The 20,150-nt window shown below is 57.5% G+C and overlaps 1 protein-coding gene across 12 annotated transcripts in view; it reads left to right on the forward strand.

Annotated features, from left to right (window-relative positions):
* The window catches only part of KDM2B (lysine demethylase 2B), a 158,146-nt gene that overhangs the window by 74,700 nt on the left and 63,296 nt on the right, over window positions 1-20,150 (forward strand). For 10 of the 12 annotated variants that reach the window (XR_011385264.2, XR_016227101.1, XM_070066159.2 and 7 more), the window contains 3 exons: window positions 7,269-7,362; window positions 8,276-8,429; window positions 17,206-17,321. Coding sequence is in view for 10 of the 12 variants with exons in the window: in XM_070066159.2 (XP_069922260.1) it covers window positions 7,269-7,362; window positions 8,276-8,429; window positions 17,206-17,321 (364 nt within the window). In the remaining 2 variants the exon portion in view is untranslated. Of the gene's footprint in view, window positions 1-3,020; window positions 3,129-4,725; window positions 4,749-7,268; window positions 7,363-8,275; window positions 8,430-17,205; window positions 17,322-20,150 lie in introns of those variants that run through there. The other 2 variants (XM_089323084.1, XM_017349538.4) reach the window with 2 other exon arrangements.

The following is a 20,150-nucleotide window of genomic DNA, read 5'->3' on the forward strand; positions in this document are numbered from 1 at the left end:
TAATGTACTCTCCCACCTCCAGGTAAAGATCCCACCTGGAATGGGTCTGCAGAATTGAATTAAAATGACGTTGTTTCTGGAAACCGCAGGGCTTCCACGCTGGAGGCGCCTGCACAGTGGAGATGGCTGATGGCTCCCCTTTGCATTGGGGGGAGGGTAGCATGCTGCAGACACGCATCTTGATCAGTGGGCGGGAGCAGCCTAGGAGTTTCAAGGCAGGGCATGGTGACAGGGGTCAAGGGCATGGTTGCAACTTCATGGGAGACATGAGTTGTGCAAGGGGGATATTAATGTACAAGGACACTTCAAAAAGTTCAAGAAAAAAAGGAATTAACAGATTTGTTCATTTTAGTGCAAAAAATGTTGAGATCTATGCATAGAAGAGGTCTTCAAAACTCTCATGGAAAATGCATATTATGGGCCCACCACTGTGGCAGTAGGAGGTAAAGCCTCCTCCTGTGATGCCGGTTCGAGTCCCTGCTGCTTCACTTCCAATCCAGCTCCCTGCTAATGGCCTGGGAGGAGCAGCAGAAGATGACCCAAGTGCCTGGGCCCTTGCCACCCACATGGGAGACCTGGATGGAATTCCAGGTTCCTTCGTTCAGCCTGGCCCAGCCCCAGCCACTGTGGCCATTCGGGGAATGAACCAGTGGATGGAAGATCTCTCTCTCTGACTTTAAAGTAAATGTGTATTATGAGAAAAACTATGCAATGGATATCAACTTTTTTGCACCAAAATATCTTCTTTTTAAAAACTCATTTTATTTATTTGAAAGGCAGACTTAGAGAGGGAAAGGGAGATCTTCTACCTGCTGCTTCACTCCCCAGATGGCTGCAATGTCTTGGGCTGGACCAGGCTGAAGCCTGGATCCTGGAACTTCATCCAGGTTTCCCACATGGGTGTTAGGGCTCATGTACTTGGGCCATCTTCTGCTGCTTTCCCAAGCACATTAGCAGGGAGCTGGATTGGAAGTGGAGCAGCTGGAACTCCAGCTGGCACTCATGGGATGCCAACCTGCTGAGCCACAACAGCAGCTTAAAACAATGAACATTATCTCACAGTTCCTTTAGCTCAGGAGTCCTGCAGTGGCTTAGCTGGGTGGCTGGGCCGTGAGTTGGCTCCACCAGGGCCCGAGGATCCACTTCTAAGACGCCACACTCACATGGCTGTTGGCGGAGGCCTCAGCTCCTCACACTTGGAGCACTCTGCAGGGCTGCCTGAGCATCCTCATGGCTGGTTCCTCCGAGCACGGGATTGGAGACAAACCAAGGAGGAAGCCACGGTGCCTTTTGTGACCTAATTTTGAAGGTCACCTAGTGTTGGTTTTCCCCGTGCTCTGTTAATTAAAAGCAATCTGGCAAGTCCAGCCCTCTCTCTCTTGAAGGAAGAGTGACAAGGGATTTGTGGACGTGTCACCAAAGCTCCCCCTAGGTTTCATGTAAGACCCTTAGAGATGGTAGAACCTTCTAGAAAGGGATGAGGGGCTCTCCCCTCCTCTTCCTCTGCTCCTGTTGCTCACCAGCGTTTGCTGGGTGTGGTCTGACAAGCAGTAAAGGAGCTTAAGTGCCCAGCACAAAGGAGACTCTGCCTGCAGCATATGGTTGGCCCCAGAAAATTGAGAGTTGAATGCCTTTTTCTCCCCACGTGCTTTCTGAGGGGTAGCGGGAGGGACTGAGGGAAAATCTGGGGTGGAGAAGCTAAAACCCAGAGAAGAAAACGAGCCCTGGGACCAGCAGGCTGCTCCCTTTCACCTCCTCTTGGAGCCTACAAAGGGGTGGAGGCGTTGCCATCATGCTCGCCCCGCCTCCCTCCCGTGCTGAGGGGAAGATGGAGTGTGCAGTAGGTGTGAAATGTGAGGTGTGATCCCCGTGTGGGACAAGATGTTTGTCCATCTGGCCTTGTTGGAATTTGGCACTCTCTGCTCCCCAGTCCACCCTCCCTCAGGCTTGTGTGGGGCTTTTTCCTCCGCGGCCCGCATTCACTTCTCGACCCGGAGCCGCCCTCCTGTCAGCCGTGGTTGCTGGCATCACAAATGGCCATCCCTGGGTCATGAGTCAGGCAGGGAGAGTGACAACGGGGAGGAGGCCGTGGGCCATTCCCCAGACCCCAGGCCTCTCCATTCCTGGCTTTCTCTCTTCTCCACCTTTAAAAGAGAAACAAATAAAGCCAGGGTTCTCTGTGCTGTCGTGCCTGAAGCCAGCTGCCAATTCAGACACCTGGCATGCATACCTCAGCCATTCTGGAGGTGGGTGTCTGTCTCCCTTTTACAGACAAGGACAGAAGTTCACATTGGTTCAGGCTGTGGGTAAGACAGCAGGGGCTAGTGGGGCTTTTGGACAACTAGAGAAGCTGGACTTGAGAAATTCCCTGGTTTGACCACAAAGCAGCCAAGTAGAAGCCCCTGTCTGGTCCCTCCAACAGGGATGCCGAGTCCCTGGGAGGAGGAGATTGGTCCAGTGCCACACGGCCGACGACAGTGATTTTCAGTTTGTTTCTGGGTACTGCGTTTACACCAAACGATTGGATATGGTCCCTGCCATCAAGGAGCTGAGGCGTTTGTGACTAAAAGTGCTCTCACGTGGACAGCCTGGTCCAGCTCTCAGGGTGGTCCGCTCCAAGCTCAGTTAACCCCACAACCAGACAAAGTGCCTGCCCAAGGACCCCTGCCTGAGTTAATGTGTCTTTAAAATAAGCAAGACATGCATGTGCTAAGAAATCCCAGCAGTTCCAAAGAGTTTATGGCCTGCCACCAGCAAGGTACTAATGGCTGTTCTCTGCCCGAAGTGACGCCAGGGAGCAACACCTGGCCAGGCCCTTGACCACTGTGAAACGGCTTCAGTGTCCTTGTCCCTAAAGTGAGGACGACGGGTTGTTTTCAGGGAGAAACAGCTCTTATCATTTACCAATTAGAAGCTCTGGTTCTCTGCTGTTGGGCAGCGCTGTGCAGCTTGCCTGCCTCTGCAGAGGCTCGGTGACCGTCTCCTGCCCCCTTGTGGTTTAGGGGCAGGGTGTGACAGGGTGGGAGCAGAGGGTGGGGCTTCTGATTTGAGCTGGATGGCCTCCTTCAGCCGGAAGTCGGTCTTTCAGGTTTGCCTGCAACCCTAGCTCTGCACTGGAGTTCCCTCAGGTAGACCCCGGGGGAGAAGGGCTGAGAGACTCCGGAGACAGGCTGCTGGGGTGAGCACCGCCACTTAGCAAGCTGGCGACCAGGGCCAGGAGCCCAGCCTCTGAGCCTCAACGTCTGAGGCTTCCTCGTCTCAACGTTGGGAACAGCCCGGGACTCACAAGCTTGTGAAATTTAGATTAAATTACCTAAGTAGCATGGTTTCTGGCTACTGGGTATTCAGCTCAGTGGATTCCCACAGTGATTCTGGGGTGTGGGGGTGCACAGCTAGCCGCCAGGCAGGCAGGGGCAGGGGCAGGAGCACTAACAGCGCCTTAGAAGGCAGAGTGCAACTTGCAAGTCGCCTCCCCCAACGTTACGAGGGAGGAGATGGCTCAGAGAGAGCATGCAAGTTGCCCGGGATCACACAGCCGGTGGGGTCTGGGGTCCCAGCGCGTCCCCGCAACCCCTGAGCTGCCACTCCCTCAATCCCCCGCTCTGGTCCTTGCTGTAGCGGAGCTGCACACTGAAGAAAGGTGGCTGCGCTGGGCCAGCACCCAGCAGCCAGCGGCATCCACGCTCCGGGAAAACGCGGGCGCGAGGGTCCACTAGCCGTCGCCGGTGGAGCGGGCGTGGGGGCGCTGGCCTGGTGCCCCCACGCGGCCGGGACGAGGGGGCGGCCGCGGCGTCCCCTGGCGCTGGCCCGGCGCTTCCCTGTCGCCGCCGCGGCCTCCCTCCGCCTCCCTGGCGGCCGCCGCGCCGCGCCGGTGTTCAGTTTCAGCTCGGGGATGAGCGCAGGCTGCGTCCGGCTCCCCGAGGACGGAAGGCAGCGAGCGGGGGCCCCAGCGTCCTCGGCAGGGGCCTGGCAGCGCCGTGGAGGGGGCCCGGCTCGTGTCGCCGCCAGGACCGGGCGCGCGTCGAGCCTCCGCCGCCGAAGGGGACGCCCGGGAGCCGCGCCGCTGCCGCCGCCGCCGAGGGTAACCGCGGGCCGCTGGGCGGGCCGGGCGGGCGTCCCCGCGCTGCGTCCCGCTCCTTTGTGGCGCGCGGGGCGGGGTGTGGGTGGCCTCCCGCTCGCAGGCGGCACGGTCGGCGTCTCGGAGCAGCTCTTTGTGTCTCCCGGGGCCGGGTGCAAGAGTGGAGCGCGCGCGCGCCTCCAGCCCGCCACCGGTGCCAGCCTGCAGCCCCCCTCCAGCTAGCCTTCTTCCCGAGGGGACGCCGCCTGGCGCCCCCCCCCCCCCCGGGAGGGGGAGAGTTTCGCCAAGTTGGAGGGAAAAGGGCGGGGTGCGGCCACTCCGCCTTCTCAGACCCCCAGGCAGCGCCCCAAAGTTGGTGCTGCAGGTGCAGCGCCCCCCCCCCCCCTTACGGCTCTCCCAGCCAGCCAGGGCCGGTGCAGGGCGGGAACCCCCCAAGGGCTTAGCTCCGGGGCTCCTAATATTCAGCGGCCAACTTGGAGGGTGCCCTCCTACACAGAAGCCACCTGCGCTGTGGGGGTGTCAGGGGTGCGGCTTCCCCAGGCGGGAAGCCTGCGAGGCCGAGACGGAAGCCCGGCTGTCGGCCGGCAGCAGGGAGAGAGCTTAGCTGCCGTGGCACCGAGCCGGGGTGCCCATGTGACTGCGGTGTGCTTGGGAAGAGGAAGCTGTAGAGGTCAGTGCAAAGGCGTCACGCCAGAGCGAGCAGGGAGGGGGGACCCGGAGTCAGCGCCTGGACGGAGCCAGGGGTGGCCTGCTGGCTGCTTGGACCGGGACAAAGCAGCCCTGTCACAGCCACCCGGGCGGCCCCGATACTCAGCTGTGTCCGGGTGGGAGGGGCGGGGAGGAGGGGCAGCCTAGGCCCCGCACCAGGGACGCTGGGAGGAGGGGGCCTTCTTCAGGAGAGGGGATCTGGAAGTGGTCCCCTGACCTGCGTGGGAGGGGCCTCCGTGCACGCTGCAGGGTGATCCTCGGGGCAGATCAGACAGGAGCTCAACTCGGAGAACTTTCCTTGCTTAGAGCAGCAGCAGTTCCCAAGGATTCCCATTCTACACGTGCTGGGGAACCTGGGCTGGGGGCTGCTGGGGGGAGGCTGGGCTGGGCGGCCTGGCAGCCCTGGGCCTGGAGCCCCACAGCCACGTTCCTCTTTGGTCCTCTCTGCTGTGGGGACAGAGTGGGCATCTGGCTGCAGCCAGAGCTAGGCTGGTCCTCCTGGCTCCACCCCACACGCACTTAAATTGTTTTCCCTCGACTGTGTTCAGCTCGGGCCTGGAGGGGGGTGGAAACCAAGGTTAGATTTTTAAAAGAGAGAGAAAAGCCACAACGAAGAGGTGGTTTTTAGGAAAACCAGGACTAATATTTTGAAGTGGTATTTAACAAGAAGAGGCCGATGTGGTTCATGGGGGTGGGGTAGGTTCAGGCCCCCCCCACCTTTCCAGTTCCTGGGAGAGAAGAGGGTCACCCAGGCCTTCAGGCTGGGGCCCTGATGGGGCTGGGCTGCTGTGGGCTGGCGGGCAGGGAGGGCGTGGAGCTCCGAGTCGGGACTTCAGCAACCCTGGTGCCAGCTTCGTGACAGCCTGCGTCCTGTGCTGTCAACTACACCCCTCCGAAGGGGTTGCTAGGCAGCGGGGCTCTGATGTACGGGGAGGCCTTCTGATTTGTCAGCCTCCTGCAGACACATGGTTAAGGCTCCTTCCAGCCTATCGGGAGGAGGGACGCGGGGCACGCCGCCTGCATACTGCCGAGCCCCGGGTCCACCTGAACGCGAGGTGCAAAAGGCAGGCAGAGGGAGGGGGGCCCTAGAGCCCTCCCGCCTTCCAGCCAGCTCAGCCCCACGTCCCCATTATTTCCACTCGGGGTTGCTGCTGGCTCCTCCCTGCCCGTCCCCGCCCCGTTCCTCCCCTCTCCCCCAAACCTCGGAAAAGCAAAGTGCAGCAGGGAAAAGAGGTCAGTGGGGTAAGCATGTGTGTGCGGGGCCCCGGAGGCGCCAAGGTGCATGGGTATGAGCGGTGGGGAGGCTGCCCTGGCCGCGCCACCCGGGGCTCTTGTGGGAAGGGGTAACTGGCAGGGAGGGGGGCCCTGGCACCTTGTTTGCCAGGCCTGGGTTTGGAAGCCTGCTCCGTGCCCCCTCCTCCTCCAGCTCTGCCCACCCTGAAGAAGGCAGTACATGGGACAGGAGGGGGACCGGCAGGTTCCTGCAAGGAAGGGTGTTCTGTGCAGCGCCTACTGGCGCTCAGAGGGAGGGGAGCCGCTGGCAGGTTCCTTCTCTCCCTGGATGCTCGCCCTCTGTCCCAGCCCCTAAGGCTCAGGCTCTCTCTCCGCTTGCCCCTACAGTTCCAGGGTCTTCTCTTAATCCTTTGACCTTTTTAAAAATTTTCAACAGCTTTATGGAGATGTAAATTCACTTACCATTCACTCACTAAAAGTGTGCAATTCAGGGGTTTTTTAGAAGTCTCAAAATGATAGTCTATTTTAGAATTAAGCCCTGTACCATTAGCAGTCCCTCGCCACACCCCCACAGCACACTCCTGGCCACCACCCCTGTGCTCTCCAGACGTGGAACATACACCGTGTGGTCTTTTGTGGCTGGCATCCTGTCCTTTCTAGCCGTATTGCTGCTCATCTCGCCATGTAGCTTCTGTGCACTGTTGCCCTGTTAGAGTGGCACATCCTTAAGGACAGGGGTCTTACGCTGTCTTCTGCATTTCTCTCAATGCCATGCATGCCTCAGGGCTGGACCACACTGGTTGAATGACTGAGAACTGGTGATTGGCAAGCCGTGCAGGTGGATTCCAACTGAATTCCAGGATGCCCAGCTGCTACAAAGGGGTCTGGCAGCTTGGGAGAACTGCAGGTGTCAGAGCTGTGCAGGAACAGAGAGGACGCCCCTTCCTGGGCGGGGGGGGGGGGGGTAGGGTGGAGCAAGGGCAGAAGCTGCAGCGAGGAGGGAGTGCAGTGGCCATGGGCTGTCAGCTCTTGCAGGAACCTGAAAACAAAATTGCTGCCCCCAGCCTCTGGGGCTTGAGATCGGTCGCCTGATTCCAGGGGCTTCCAGTTAGATTTGGATTTAGAAAAAAAAGACGAAGAAGAGCAATTTGCCAGAGTCGGCGTTTCTGAGAGGGCAGCAGTCGGGCACCTCAAGGGCCCGCTCGCCTCCTGGGATGCAGGCATTGACGTGGGTTTCCCGGTGCTGCAGGTACTGTCTGATGAGCGTCAAAGGTTGCTTCACTGACTTCCACATCGACTTTGGAGGCACTTCCGTCTGGTACCATGTCTTCCGGGGAGGGAAGGTGAGTTCCAGTGTGTCTCTTGGTTTCCCGTGTTCCTCAGGCTGTGAGAGTAGGGAGGGACTCCCTCACCTTTCCCCTTCCTTTGGCCTGGCCCCTCCCAGCCAGCCCTGCCCTGTGGTAGTTTTAGGGCCACTGCATCCCCTGTGGCCACGCCCTGTCTCTGTCTTCCCCTAGTGGGAAAGGTCAAGGTCAGCTCATTTGCATCCCAGGCACACCCAGCTGCCTGTTTGGACCCCAGGCACTTCCACACTCATTCCTCAGCTCCAGCACCGGCCCCTTCTAGCTTCTAAGCCGGCTGCCAGCTCCACAAGCCTCCAGGACCCCAAGAACATTTCGCACCTGGGACAGACATCACCCCAAGAGAATAGGCCGGCTGTGCATGTGGGGCGTGTGCGTTGTGTCTGCCTTTGTCTGCACGTCCGTCTGGGGGCGCAGGAGTCCCTGCACTGGTGGGTGTGCCACCCCGCGTGTCTGGGTCTGCACGTGCATCTGTTTTAACTGAACGCGCTGGAAGAAATTCTGGGAGGAAGTCAGCCCACTGGATTCCAGATGTTTTTCCTCCTCTTCCAAAGTGAGCACAAGCTGGGTTTATTTATTGGGTCATTTTATCATACAGCTTCGGAAATTCCCCTGCTCTCCTTCCCCCCAGCTCGCAGACAAGCCTGTGGCTCGGGAGCAGGAATGTTCCACCAAGTGCAGGAAGTATCCCCAGCCCAGCACCTCGGCCAGAATGGAGAGTCCCTACAGGCACAGCCTGGCCACCTCCTCAGAGAGCCTCTGGGACTGGCCTCGGAGGGGGTCCAAGGGTGGCGCCTCCCCCCTCATGTACCACCGCCACACTGGCAGGTGGGGCTGTCTCTTTGGCCTTGGCCTCAGCCTCTTCTGCAGCTGACTGCTTCCTTTCCCTCCCCAGATCTTCTGGCTGATCCCGCCGACCCTGCACAACTTGGCCCTGTACGAGGAGTGGGTGCTGTCGGGAAAGCAGAGCGACATCTTTCTGGGGGACCGCGTGGAGCGATGCCAAAGAATTGAGCTGAAACAGGGATACACGTTTTTCATTCCCTCTGGTAGGTCCGGCTGGGGCTGGTGCGGGGCTCAGCCGGGGTTTTAGGCCAAGTAGGGTTTCTCTGGGCCTGGGGCGTTTGTCCGGCTGTTTGTTGCTAGTGCCTCTGGGGCTGTGCCTGTGGGCTAGGACACCCGCTCAGAGAAATCCTCGGCCTCCCCCAGGGGAGTTGGCAAGCTTCCCCACCAGTTCCTCTGCAGATTCCGGGGAAGCCCAGTGCCCGGCCATAGCTGGAATTCCTGCTGTGCTACTTGTAAGCCATGGCTTCACCTCTTTGTGCCTCAGTGTTCCTATCTGTAAAATGGGAGCAAGACTTCCCAAGGTGGCTGTGAGGACTGCGCAAGCTCAGACCCCTTGGCCCGTGGATCTTTGGAGATGGACAAAGATGCATTTTTGGGGGAAGGGGTTTCACAGGCGGCATCACTGGCGGGTGTGGGCTGTGACCCAGGAGTCAGGAAGTCAGTCTTCAGCCACATTACTGGGAGCATGCTAGCCAGGGGGAGTGAGGGTGCAGATGGAGAGGGACAGTCCACGGGGGAGGTTGCGTTCCTCCTGGGCACTGTGCTTTGTGGGGAAGTGAGGGGTCTGCAAACCACATCCGCCGTGAGGAGCTTGGAGGAGGACTGGGTTGCTCTCCCTGAGGAAGGGAAGGCGTGTGGTAACTGCAGCCAGCCAGGTGCAGGGTTATCTCCTGGAAGAAGAGTGACAGCCAGTGTTGGAATGACTTGCTCTGTCAGGTAGTGAGCTCCCCGTCACTGGAGGTATACAAGTGGAAGCTAGGTATGGGTGTGTTAAAGAGCTTGCAGAGAATCTGCCCCTGGGTAGATGCTTGGACCAGAGGATAGAAGTATCCTTTGAGGCCACTAAGAGGGAGCAGCTGGTCACACTTAGGTTTCTGAGAGTTGGTCTTGAGCAGTGGTTGTGGTAGTTCTTTTTTTAAAAAAAAAAAATTTCTTTATTTTGAAAGAGTGGGGGCTGGTGCTGTGGCACAGCAGGTTAACGCCCTGGCCTGGGGCATTGGTGTCCCATATGGGCACCAGTTCGAGACTGGCTGCTCCACTTCCCATTCAGCTCTCTACTATGGCCTGGGAAAGCAGTAGAAGATGGCACAAGTCCTTGGGCCCCTGCACCCATGCGGGAGACCTGGAGAAAGCTCCTGGCTCCTGGCTTCAGATCAGTGGGGCTCCGGCCGTTGCGGCCAATTGGGTAGTGAACCATCGGATGGAAGACCTCTCTCTCTCTCTCTCTCTCTCTCTCTCTCTCTCTGCCTCTTCTCTGTGTAACTCTGACTTTCAAACAAATAAATCTTTAAAAAAAAGAAAGAGTGACAGAGGGGGGGAGAGACAGAGAGAGGGATCGTCCACGAGCTGGTTCGCTCCCCACGTGGCTGCAGTGGCCAGGGCTGGGCCAGGCAGAAGCCAGCAGTTTCCTCAGATCTCTCACATGGGTGGCAGGGACCCAAACACGTGGGCCATCCTCCACTGCTTTTCCCAGGCCATTAGCAGGGAGCTGGATCAGAAGTGGAGCCGCCGGGACACGAGCCGGCGCCCATGTGGGATGCTGGCACTGCAGGCGGCGGCTTCACCCGCTACACCACGATGCTGGCCCTGGTAGAAGTTCTTGTGTGGGGTGGGGCTGGCACACCAGGGCTTTTGACTCTGAGCTGAAGGTGGAGATTTCTCTGTTAGGGGCACTGGGGATTTGGAGGCTGAAGGGTTCAGCGGGGGTGACTTTGTCACCATGGTGTCAGGACTATCCCTAGGCCTGCTTGGCTCAGGGAAGGGACGTGCCCCTGCGTAGGACAGGGGGATAGCCCTGGAGGGGCCCTGGTGGTGGACACCCTGGCAGACATGGCGTCCATCTGACAGGTCCTCAAGCTGATGTGCAGTGTGGGGTGGTGGATTTAAAGGAATACTGGCATGCTCTTGGCCTTGCTGCGTCTCTGTCTCTTCCTCTCGCTGGACCTCAGCTATCCCAGCTGTATAGTGGGGGCAGGACGGGACTGAGCTCGGGGACCTTCGGGGTCTGGTCTTGCGTCCCTCTCTCAGGCCTTCCAGCAGGACCTGGAGGGCTGGCTGATTGCTTCCCCCCAGTCGGGGATGGGAAGGGTGTTGGTTGTGGCCACTCAGGTGAGGCTGGGGAGGGTCCCACAAAGGGTGCAAGCTGCAGCCTGTTGAGGGCAGGAAGAGGAGACGTGGACTTGAACTGCAGCAAGCAGGAGTCCATTCAGAGCTCCCCAAAGACTTCTGGTCCTCAGGGTTGTGAGCGAGGTTTCAGAATTTTTTTTTAAATTAAAATTTTTCTTTTCAGGAACTAGAAAAGGGCCAACTGGAATTTATCTTCTTCCAAACAGCTGGGGGAAGGGGCATGGGGAGACAGCATAGCTCAGAGGTTCCCCAGGTATCGATTTTTTGAACAACGACATAAAGACAAATGGAGAACTGATTCAGAGCCATCAACTTTTAATTTTGCTGAAGATGGACGTTAACTAAAGATCAAAAACCCAGTAGCTGTTACTGATGCTTCTCGAAGGAAAGGTTGCTGTTTTGAAAAATGTTTTATTTATTTATTTTCATTCATTTAAAGGGCAGAGAGAGACAGATAGGCAGAGATCTTCCATCCAATGGTTCATTTCCCAGATGCACGCAACAACCAGGGCTGTGCCAGGCTGAGGCCAGGAGCCCAGTACTCAGTCTCTCATGTGGACAGCAGGACCCAAGTACTTGAACCATCCCCTGCTGCCTTCCACGGTGCACACTGGCAGGAAACTAGAATCAGAAGTAGGACTGTTCTTGGCCCCAGGTGCTCCCACAGGGGATGTGAGTGTGCTAAGCAGCATCAAACGCCTACCCCAAGAAAGACCGACTATTCCTTCTTTCTTTTTTTAATAAAGATTGATTTATTTATTTGAAATAGAGAGTTATAGAGAAAGGGAGAAATAGAGAGAGAGATCTTGCATCCACTGGTTCACTCCCCAAATGGCAGCAATGGCTGTGGGTAGGCCAGACCGAAGCCAGGAGCCAGGAGCTGCTTCTGGGTCTCCATTGTAAGTGCAGGGGTCCAAGCACTTGGGCCATCCTCTGCTGTTTTCCTAGGTGCATTCGCAGGGAGCTGGGTCAGAAGTGGAGCAGCTGGGAGTTGAACTGGCACCGGTATGGGATGCTGGCACTGCAGGCGGCAGCTTAGCCTGCTGTGCCATAGCACTGGGCCACGACTGACAATTCTGGTTGGAGGTAGTTGTACTTGGGACCCACAGGGGATTAGTTCCAGGACATACCACACTGGGATTTCACAGTCCATCCCTAGGTTAGTTAGAATACCTAGTATGATGTCAGTGCTGTGTAAATAGTTTTATTGTTTAGGGAATAATGACAAAGAAGAAATTTACATGTGTTCAGTGCTGACACAATTAAATTATTTATTTATTTCCAATTTCTTTGAAAGGGAGAGAGAGAGTGAGCAAGCGAGCTCCCATTTGTTGGTTCACTCCCCAAATGCCTAGCACAAGCAGGGCTGGGCTAGGCCAAAGTCAGGAGCCCAGAACTCCATTGCGGTGTCTCATGTGGGTGGCAAGGACCCAAACACTTGAGCCACCTCTGCCACCTCCCAGGGTGTATGTGCCTTTAGGAAACTAGATCAGACCAGTAGTAAGGACACAAACCAGACACTCCTATACAGGATGCAAGCATCCCAAGAAGTGACCTTAGCACTTTGCCAAATTCTCACCCCTGACACAATCCCCCACCCTGCACCCCTGTCTGATGTTTTTAATCCTTGGTTGACTGAACCTATAGATGTGGACCCCCTGGATATGATGATGAGGGCCACCTGCACTCAATTCCAGTTTAAGGGACCGTCTTTTAAATTTCGGTGTTGAGTTTATGAAAATCTATACTATTTTTTTCTTGTTCTGTGGCCACAGTGAAAACTGAAGGATGGGGTTTTGAGTCTATGATCAAGATGAAAATTTTGGGTCCTCCTGGGGGCCTGGGATTGTCTCTGAGCCGGGATGGACCTGCTGCTGAGATAGGCGGTGGCCAGTTTGTGGCTTTGGGTGGAGAGTAAAGCCCTGTGGAGTCCAGGGCCGGCTTGCGGCTCCCTGGTCCTGAAGCTGAGAATCTAATTCTGGCCTTTCCCGCCCTGCACCCTGGCCTTCATCCCCACGGGTGACCCTAGGCCCTCGTGCTGGCCACAAGTCCTCCCATCTCCTGCTCAGCAGGTCTTCAGCTCTCTGAAAGCTCACAGGTGTTGCTGGGATAGGAGTTTGAATTGGCACAGTTGTTTGGGGCAAAGCAACTCAGCCTTTCCCACTGCTGTCTGCAGGTGAAGGGGCTGGGTTCTGGCAGTGCTTCGGGGGTGGTGGTTCTTCTGCCTGATTCCAGGGCAGCCCAGGAAAGCTGCCTGGAAGAGGGAGACTACTGGAGGGGACAGAGGAGTAAGATAGCTTGGAGAAAGGGGCTTGGGTCTGTGCTGCTGGGCCTGATGTGAGGGAGAGGAAGTGAGAGTGCAGTTAGGGTTAGGAGCAGGGAGGCCAGAGCCAGTTCTGTGAAGTGACCACGTTTCAGTCCAGTGGCGCTGGAGTCAGGACAGCTGGAGCTGGAAGTCATTCCCAAAGAACAAAAAGGCAGAGACTGCAAGCACCCTGATGAGCCAGGTGGCATCTTTGACCCACGGCCAGCATCCTGACCATGTTCAGGAGGTTGGCCTTCTCTGGCTGTGCCAGCCGAGATGAGGTTTAGTTAAGAATTCATGTAGGCCGGCGCCGCAGCTTGATAGGCTAATCCTCCACCTAGCGGCGCCGGCACACCGGGTTCTAGTCCCGGTTGGGGCGCCGGATTCTGTCCCGGTTGCCCCTCTTCCAGGCCAGCTCTCTGCTGTGGCCAGGGAGTACAGTGGAGGATGGCCCAAGTCCTTGGGCCCTGCACCCTATGGGAGACCAGGAAAAGCACCTGGCTCCTGCCTTCGGATCAGTGCGGTGTGCCAGCCGCAGCGCGCTGGCCGCGGCGGCCATTGGAGGGTGAACCAATGGCAAAAGGAAGACCTTTCTCTCTGTCTCTCTCTCTCACTGTCTAATTCTGCCTGTCAAAAAAAAAAAAAAAAAAAAAAAAAGAATAATTCATGTAAGGAAAAATGTAGTGTCCTGTCACCTTTTTTTTAAATTTTTTAATAAAGAGGCTACCTGAGACCCAAGGTCCCACAGTTAATTAGTGATGGGGCGGGGCCCAGGCCCAGGCCCAGGCCCAGGCCCAGGCCCAGGCCCAGGTGTGCCTGGTTCCCCAGGACCCCAGGAGTCGGGAGACTGGAACCTGGTCCCTGTTCTTGGCCGTGTGACTCTGGGACGTTAATACTCATTTAGCAAGCTCTCTTAAAGGCCCACTTGGTGCCGGGCAGCCTGGGAGGGAGGGGCACACAGCACACTGTCTCCTCCTGAGTGCCAGTCCAGCCAGCTCGCACCAGTGAGATGGGGCCCAGCATGGGTACCTTATTCAGCACTTCTGGGGGTGCCTGGGAAGGGCCCTGAGGTCAGTGACTTGGGCAGGCCTGAATGTGCTTCTCAAGGAGTGAAAACCAGCCAAAACTTAGACTTCCTGGTGGGCCCATCTGTGAAATGGGTATAGAGCAGGACAGGGGCAGCAGTGTGTGGCCGAGGGTGATAGGGCTGTGGGAAATAGTTGCTGCTCCGTTCCAGCCAGTTAGGGCCTGGTGGGAATGGAGCCAAGGACACCAGACTTCCCGTTTCCCTAGGGAAGGAAACATTTCTGGTAGTTCCAATTGTCATCTGCAATTTCCCCATTTTTGTAATATGGATCAAACTAAGCAGTCTCCTGGGCCCGTTGCAGCCCAGGTTTGTCAGTTTTGGCCCCTGGTGCCAGCTATGAGGTCATTGGGAGGAGAGGCCACGGGACCCAGCGCCAAGCCTGGCCCAGCACAGGGTGTGCATCAGTGCTGGTGAGGGAAGCCAGGGTCCAGGGGTCAGGGGCATCTGACCTGAGCTCTGTGACCTTGAAGGTGTCCCTGCAGCAGCCATAAAAGCTGAGGCAGATGTGGGGAGGCGGCATTTGGATTCCAGGCCCTGGCATCTGGGCTGCGACGGGACTCCGCATGCCCCACCGAGGTCCCAGAGAACACCCCATCAGGAGGTTTTGTGGGTCACACCGCTTTCCGTCCGTGTCTGCATCTGTCCCTCGTCGCCTGGCCTGAATAGCCTCTGTTTATTGCCTTCTCTTGTCGATGAGTCTGGCCTGGAAGCGGGAGGCTGCAGGTGCCAGCCTCCCCAGCCCAGCACCAGCCGGGGACTCCTGCTCCTGCGCTTCCTGGAACGAGACAGCGTCTGGAGGCCGGGTACGGTCAGGGCCTAGGAACGCTGTGATTTCCCCTGCCCGGTTCTTCTTGGTGGAGCCGAAGCAAGCAGGGCTCAGGGGGCAGTCAGAGCGACACTAATGCAGGGGCAGCTGCCCACGCACCTGGGAGGCCCTGGCTTGGCAAGGAGGCGAGTGGATGCATTGAGACCCCTGGAGTGGCAGGGCGCAGATTCCCAGCCTCCCACCCCCCACCGTTTGCCACAGCAGCTCTCCTCCGTTTTCCTCTGTGCTGCCACATCAGGGCGACAGATGGAAGTCCCGTGTGTCTGCGTGTCCACCTGTCAGGAGAGGAGCGGCTGGTATGTGTGGATCTGCGTGAGCGCCATCCTTTTCCAGAGCCCCTGTGATCGATGAGGCCACCTCAGATATCAATGGCGATTGCCTCTATCGACCGAGTCCTTGCTCACCAGGTTCCCACGGGGGAGGGAGCGGACGCTTTGCTTTCATCGGGTACTAGTGTTGCGTGTCACATGGTGATCAGTGCTGGGGGTGGTCTCTGTCCTGGGCCTCTGGACGTGGGGTCTCTGTAGGGAGACAAATGGATACTGGAAGAGGGAGACCCCTCAGGCACCTTCCGCAGGCATCTTCTGGCTAGCAGGTCCTGGGTCCCAGCCGCAGGCTGATGGTGGTAACCACAGCAAAGATTAGTCAGCATAGCGTGCTTCTGCTTCATGGAAACAGAAACCTGAGAGGACCAGCTTGGGGGCAGCAGAGAGAAGGAACTAACTACAGCATGTATGGAAGTCGACACCCTTTAAAGGTGCAGCCCACACCTGCACAGAGGGGTGAAGGTGGCCCACAGTGGCACCCCCCCAGCCCACACAGCAGCTGCCTCTGCTGGTGCAAGCCAGAGTCCTGGGGAGGGGACGCAGGATGAGGGTCCCTGCAGCAAAGTCTCTGTTCCTGCGCTCCGTGGCATTGTTGGTGACCGTCTCTCCTTTGTTCTCCCCCGAGGACCAGCAGCTCCATCCTGTGCTCCCAGGGAGAGTAAACAGCTGCCAGTTGGGCACAGGGGCCAGCAGTGGTGGCCTCCTGTGACTTGGAGCTGGGGTGTCTCAGCGCTGGGAGGGGCAGGGAGGATTGTGGGGCGAGGGGGGGTGGGTCTCTGGAATGTTCCAGTGTGCAATAGAATTAGGCGCTCAGGCCGGAGCACCTGCCACTTCCTGCCTGTTCCTGGGCGACCCCCTGCCTTCTGCAGCGTCTGCCTCTGTCCTGTCTTGGCCTGGTGCCATCTTTCTCTTTCAGTCTCCCCTGTATGTTTCCAGTCCTGTCCCCCAGGCTTGACTGGGCCTTGCTAAGCTTTAGATGCAGTGCAGGGCAGCGGCTTCCCTTGCCAGCTGTGACTTCATTCTGAAAGCCGCTCTTCTCTCCCGAGCTGCCGTCTCAGCCTCTGTAGATCAGAATTGACGATAAAACTACCTGTCCGCTGGCTCTGTGCGGTCCACGTTCGTACCAGGGTCGCTGGAGCACTTGCAGTGTGGCCTCTCTGCAATGAGATGTGGTCCAGGTTGAGTTTCCCTAATCCAAAACCTGAATTCTGAAACCTTTTGAATGTTTGTGGTCAAGATTCGGATTTTGGAGCTTTCTGGGTTTTCGGGGTGGGGGGGATGCTCAACTGGCAGTCTATGCTATATTTAAAACAAAGCAAAAAAACCCAAATTCTGAAATCTGGCCCCAAGAGTTTTGGAAAAGGGATTCTCTGCTTGCATGAGTCAGGTGCCTTCCTTTGTCCTCAGCCTTCCGTGGCTGCGCGGAAGCTGACTTCCCCGGGCTGAGTTCTGATTCGGTCACTTCACTTCTCTCTTGCTCAGTTTGCTCGTCTGTGAGTTGGGATTGCCAACAGGACATTAATAACAAGCTCAGGCCTGAGAGCCCTTAGAGCAGGCCTGTCACAGGTGGGCACACCGTGACTCGGCAGCAGCAAAGCCAGGGCCTGCAGGAGGGAGGGCTGCGGGCATCCGGCCAAAGCAGAGCCCAGGTGGGGTGCAGGCGGCACAAGGAAGCCACCTGGAAATAGGCTTGGGAGGACTTGGATGACAAAGTGGACCCCAGGCAGAGGAGAGCATCTGGGTGCTATGGTTTGGGGAGAGATCCCTCCGTGGTCGTGCTCTGAGCCAGCTGCTGTGACTCCTCCTGAGACTGCTGCTTGCCTGTGCAGCCTGGGAGGGCGTGACCAGCTCCCTGGGCAGCATGGACATGGGGAACGGGCTGCCTGCCTTTCTGTCCACTGCAGCCGGTCTTGAGGGAAAGACCTGTCCTGACGTTCTCAAGATGCTGGGCTGGTCTGCAGTTCCCCCCACCTGCTTGAGTTAGCCGCCAGGGCCTTGGTGCTCACCTCGCCTGCCCCGACGACTGCATGCTGGCGCTCCCTCCCGCAGCCTCCCACGGCTCACCCTCTCTCCACCCTCCCCGGCCCAGGTTGGATCCATGCCGTCTACACCCCCGTAGACTCCCTGGTGTTCGGCGGAAACATCCTGCACAGCTTCAACGTGCCGATGCAGCTGCGGATCTACGAGATTGAGGACAGGACCCGGGTAAGGGGGCGCACGGCGTGTGGCGTGGGCCACACCGAAGTCCTCCACAGTGCCCCTCTCCCTCCTGCCCCTCCGCCTCGAGCCAGCCTCCAGCCAGCCATCCTGGTCATGCAGGGTAGAGAGGTGGCCGCAAGTGGAGTTTCTGTCCACCTCCCAGCCGGTGACAGCCAAAAACCCCCTCGGCAAAGAGGAAGTGTTTCTGGATAAGCATCGTGAGCTCTCAGGAGCCCTTCGCTTCCCTCCTTCCGTGCAGAAGTGGCTGCTGGGGACGGGGGAGTTTCCTTGCCTTGTTGTCAGAGAGAGGGCCGAGGTCAGGTCTTGGCCATGTATCCTCGTGGGGACCCCAGATCTGCTGGAGAGCCCCTGAGGGTTAGTCCCCGCCGGGTCCTGTCTGTGGGCCCAGTGCAGAGTCACTTGGGGGCATCCCCAGCTGCCCGGGGCCAAGGCTTTCCTTTGCTCCTGACAGTCTCAGTTTCTCAGACACTGGGTTTCCCCCACCCTGGGCCAAGGCTGAGGCTCTTAATGCCTGGTGTGTGCCCACCTCTCTGCAGATGTCCCGAGAGGGGCACTGTGGCTCTGAGCTTGCCCTCCCCCTCTCTCAGCACTGAAACAGGGCGGGAAGTTAGAGCCTGGGGCAGAGGGAGCCCCTTCTCCCTTTTGTCTTTGCTCTTTGTTAACATCACTATCCAAAATGTCAGTTTTTCTGTTCACAAACAAAGATATAATTCCCATACCCTAAAACTCACCACTTACAATACATAGTTCAGGGGTTTCTAGTACATTCACGGTTGTGTGACCCTCATCCCTGATTGCAGGACATTTTTTAAGATTTTATAAGCCGGCGCCGCGGCTCACTTGGCTAATCCTCCGCCTGCGGCGCCGGCACCCTGGGTTCTAGTCCCTGTTGGGGTACTGGATTCTGTCCCAGTTGCTTCTCTTCCAGTCCAGCTTTCTGCTGTGGCCCAGGAAGGCAGTGGAGGATGGCCCAAGTGCTTGGGCCCTGCACCTACATGGGAGACCAGGAGGAAGCACCTGGCTCCTGGCTTCGGATCGGCACAGTTCGCTGGCTGTAGTGGCCATTTGGGGGGTGAACCAATGAAAGGAAGACTTTTCTCTGTCTCTCTCTCTCACTTTCTAACTCTACCTGTCAAAAAAATAAAATAAAATAAAATATTTTATTTATTTACTTTGAGAGGTAGTTACAGAGACAGAGAGAAAGGTCTTCCATCTGCTGCTTCACTCCCCAAATGGCTGCAGTGGCCAGAGCTGGACTGATCTCAAGCCAGGAGCCAGAAGCTTCTTCCAGGTCTCCCACATGGGGGCAGGGGCCCAAGAACTTGGGCCATCTTCTACTGCTTTCCTAGGCCATAGCAGAGATCTGGAGTGGAAGTGGAACAACTGGGACTCAAATTGGTGCCCATATGGTATGTCCGTGTGGTCATGTCCAGACCCTGAAGATACACCTCACAGGGGCAGCTGTGCCGGGCCTGGGGTCCCTGTCTCTGCCAGTCTTCTCTTCAGGCCTTGGTTCACATGGAATCCTATACATCAGTCCGTCTTAGCCAGCGCATGTGGCTCTGAGCCTTTTAACACCCCTAGCATGGGAGCCCCTCTGCCAGGGGTTTTCTTGAGGCCACTTGGATCCATCGTCAGCGATCAGGTGAGCCCCTTCCTATGGGCCTGTTTGCTGCCTCTGATGCCTACATCTGTGGAGGCCCACGTCTGGACCTGGCTGTGTGCAAAACCCATGTTTTGTGGCCTTTCTTCCCTTGCCCTCTCGCCGTCCCTGTACAGGTATGGGGAAGGCCAGCCTAGCCCTGGTTTGGGCAGTGCCACCCTGTGACATTCAGGAGAAAGCACTGTTTGGGCACACGACGATCATCCCACAGTCTGGGTCAAGTGCTCTCTGGAGCTCCAGCCAACTGTTCTTTGGCCGGCCCCAAAGGACAGGCCAGTCTGTCTGTGAACAGACTAGCAGGTGTGGGATAGAAACGGAGAAATCTTGGGGAAGGTGTGAGGCCTACGGCTTTCCAGGCAATTCCTGAAAGCCAGATTCAGGCTGGGGTTTCCAAAGGCCCTGGCAACTGTGGGGCAGCCATCGCATCCCCCTTGGGCATTCCAGCCTCCTCATTCTGTGAGGCACCCAGCTCCCCTCCCCATGAGCGTCATGCTGAGCTCTCGTGGGATATCGCACGCCAACTTCCAGATAAGCGTGGCAGGTCCCCTCCCCCAAGGCCAGTGTCCCTGTCGTCTCTGTGGGCTCCCCATCTGGTTTCCCTGAAGCAGGTTGACGGTTGGGGGGCTGGCGGGCAGGCCGGGCTGGAAGCAGCGGCAGACTGTTTAATCTGCTTTGGTTTCTGGTCTTTGGAAGGGGGGCTTGGCTAAGAGGCCCAGTTGTGTATACCCTGGGAGCCAGGGCAGACAAAAGGCGCTGGGGAGAGAGCACTGGGAGCCAGACACATGCCAGGGCTCCTTGTCAGCTCGCTACAGCTTAATTCTTTACATCCCTGCGAGCTTTCTTAAGAAGGTTATGGCCATTTAAAAATAGTTTTTCAAGAGTCTTAAAGCTTGGCTTTGCTTGGAAACCAAACGCAGGGCCTGCAGCGGAGGAAGCTGTAGTCTCCAAGCCCCATGGTGGGGTTTGTCTTGGAAAAAGAACCTCCCTTTGTGGCTCAAGGCGGCGGACCTCCATCCAGTCCAGGGAGCCCCAGGGTTCTCCTAGATTTCTAAAGGAAGCTGTGTCTTGGCTCCCCTATCCCCCCCCCCCCCGCCCCGATGCTCTGTGGCCTTCCTGGCAGAGTCATTGCCCATAGCACACATCTCGGGAAT

Source organism: Oryctolagus cuniculus, chromosome 21, assembly GCF_051225735.1.
Source record: "Oryctolagus cuniculus isolate XC-2025 breed Fujian yellow rabbit chromosome 21, ASM5122573v1, whole genome shotgun sequence".
Classification (NCBI taxonomy): domain Eukaryota; kingdom Metazoa; phylum Chordata; class Mammalia; order Lagomorpha; family Leporidae; genus Oryctolagus; species Oryctolagus cuniculus.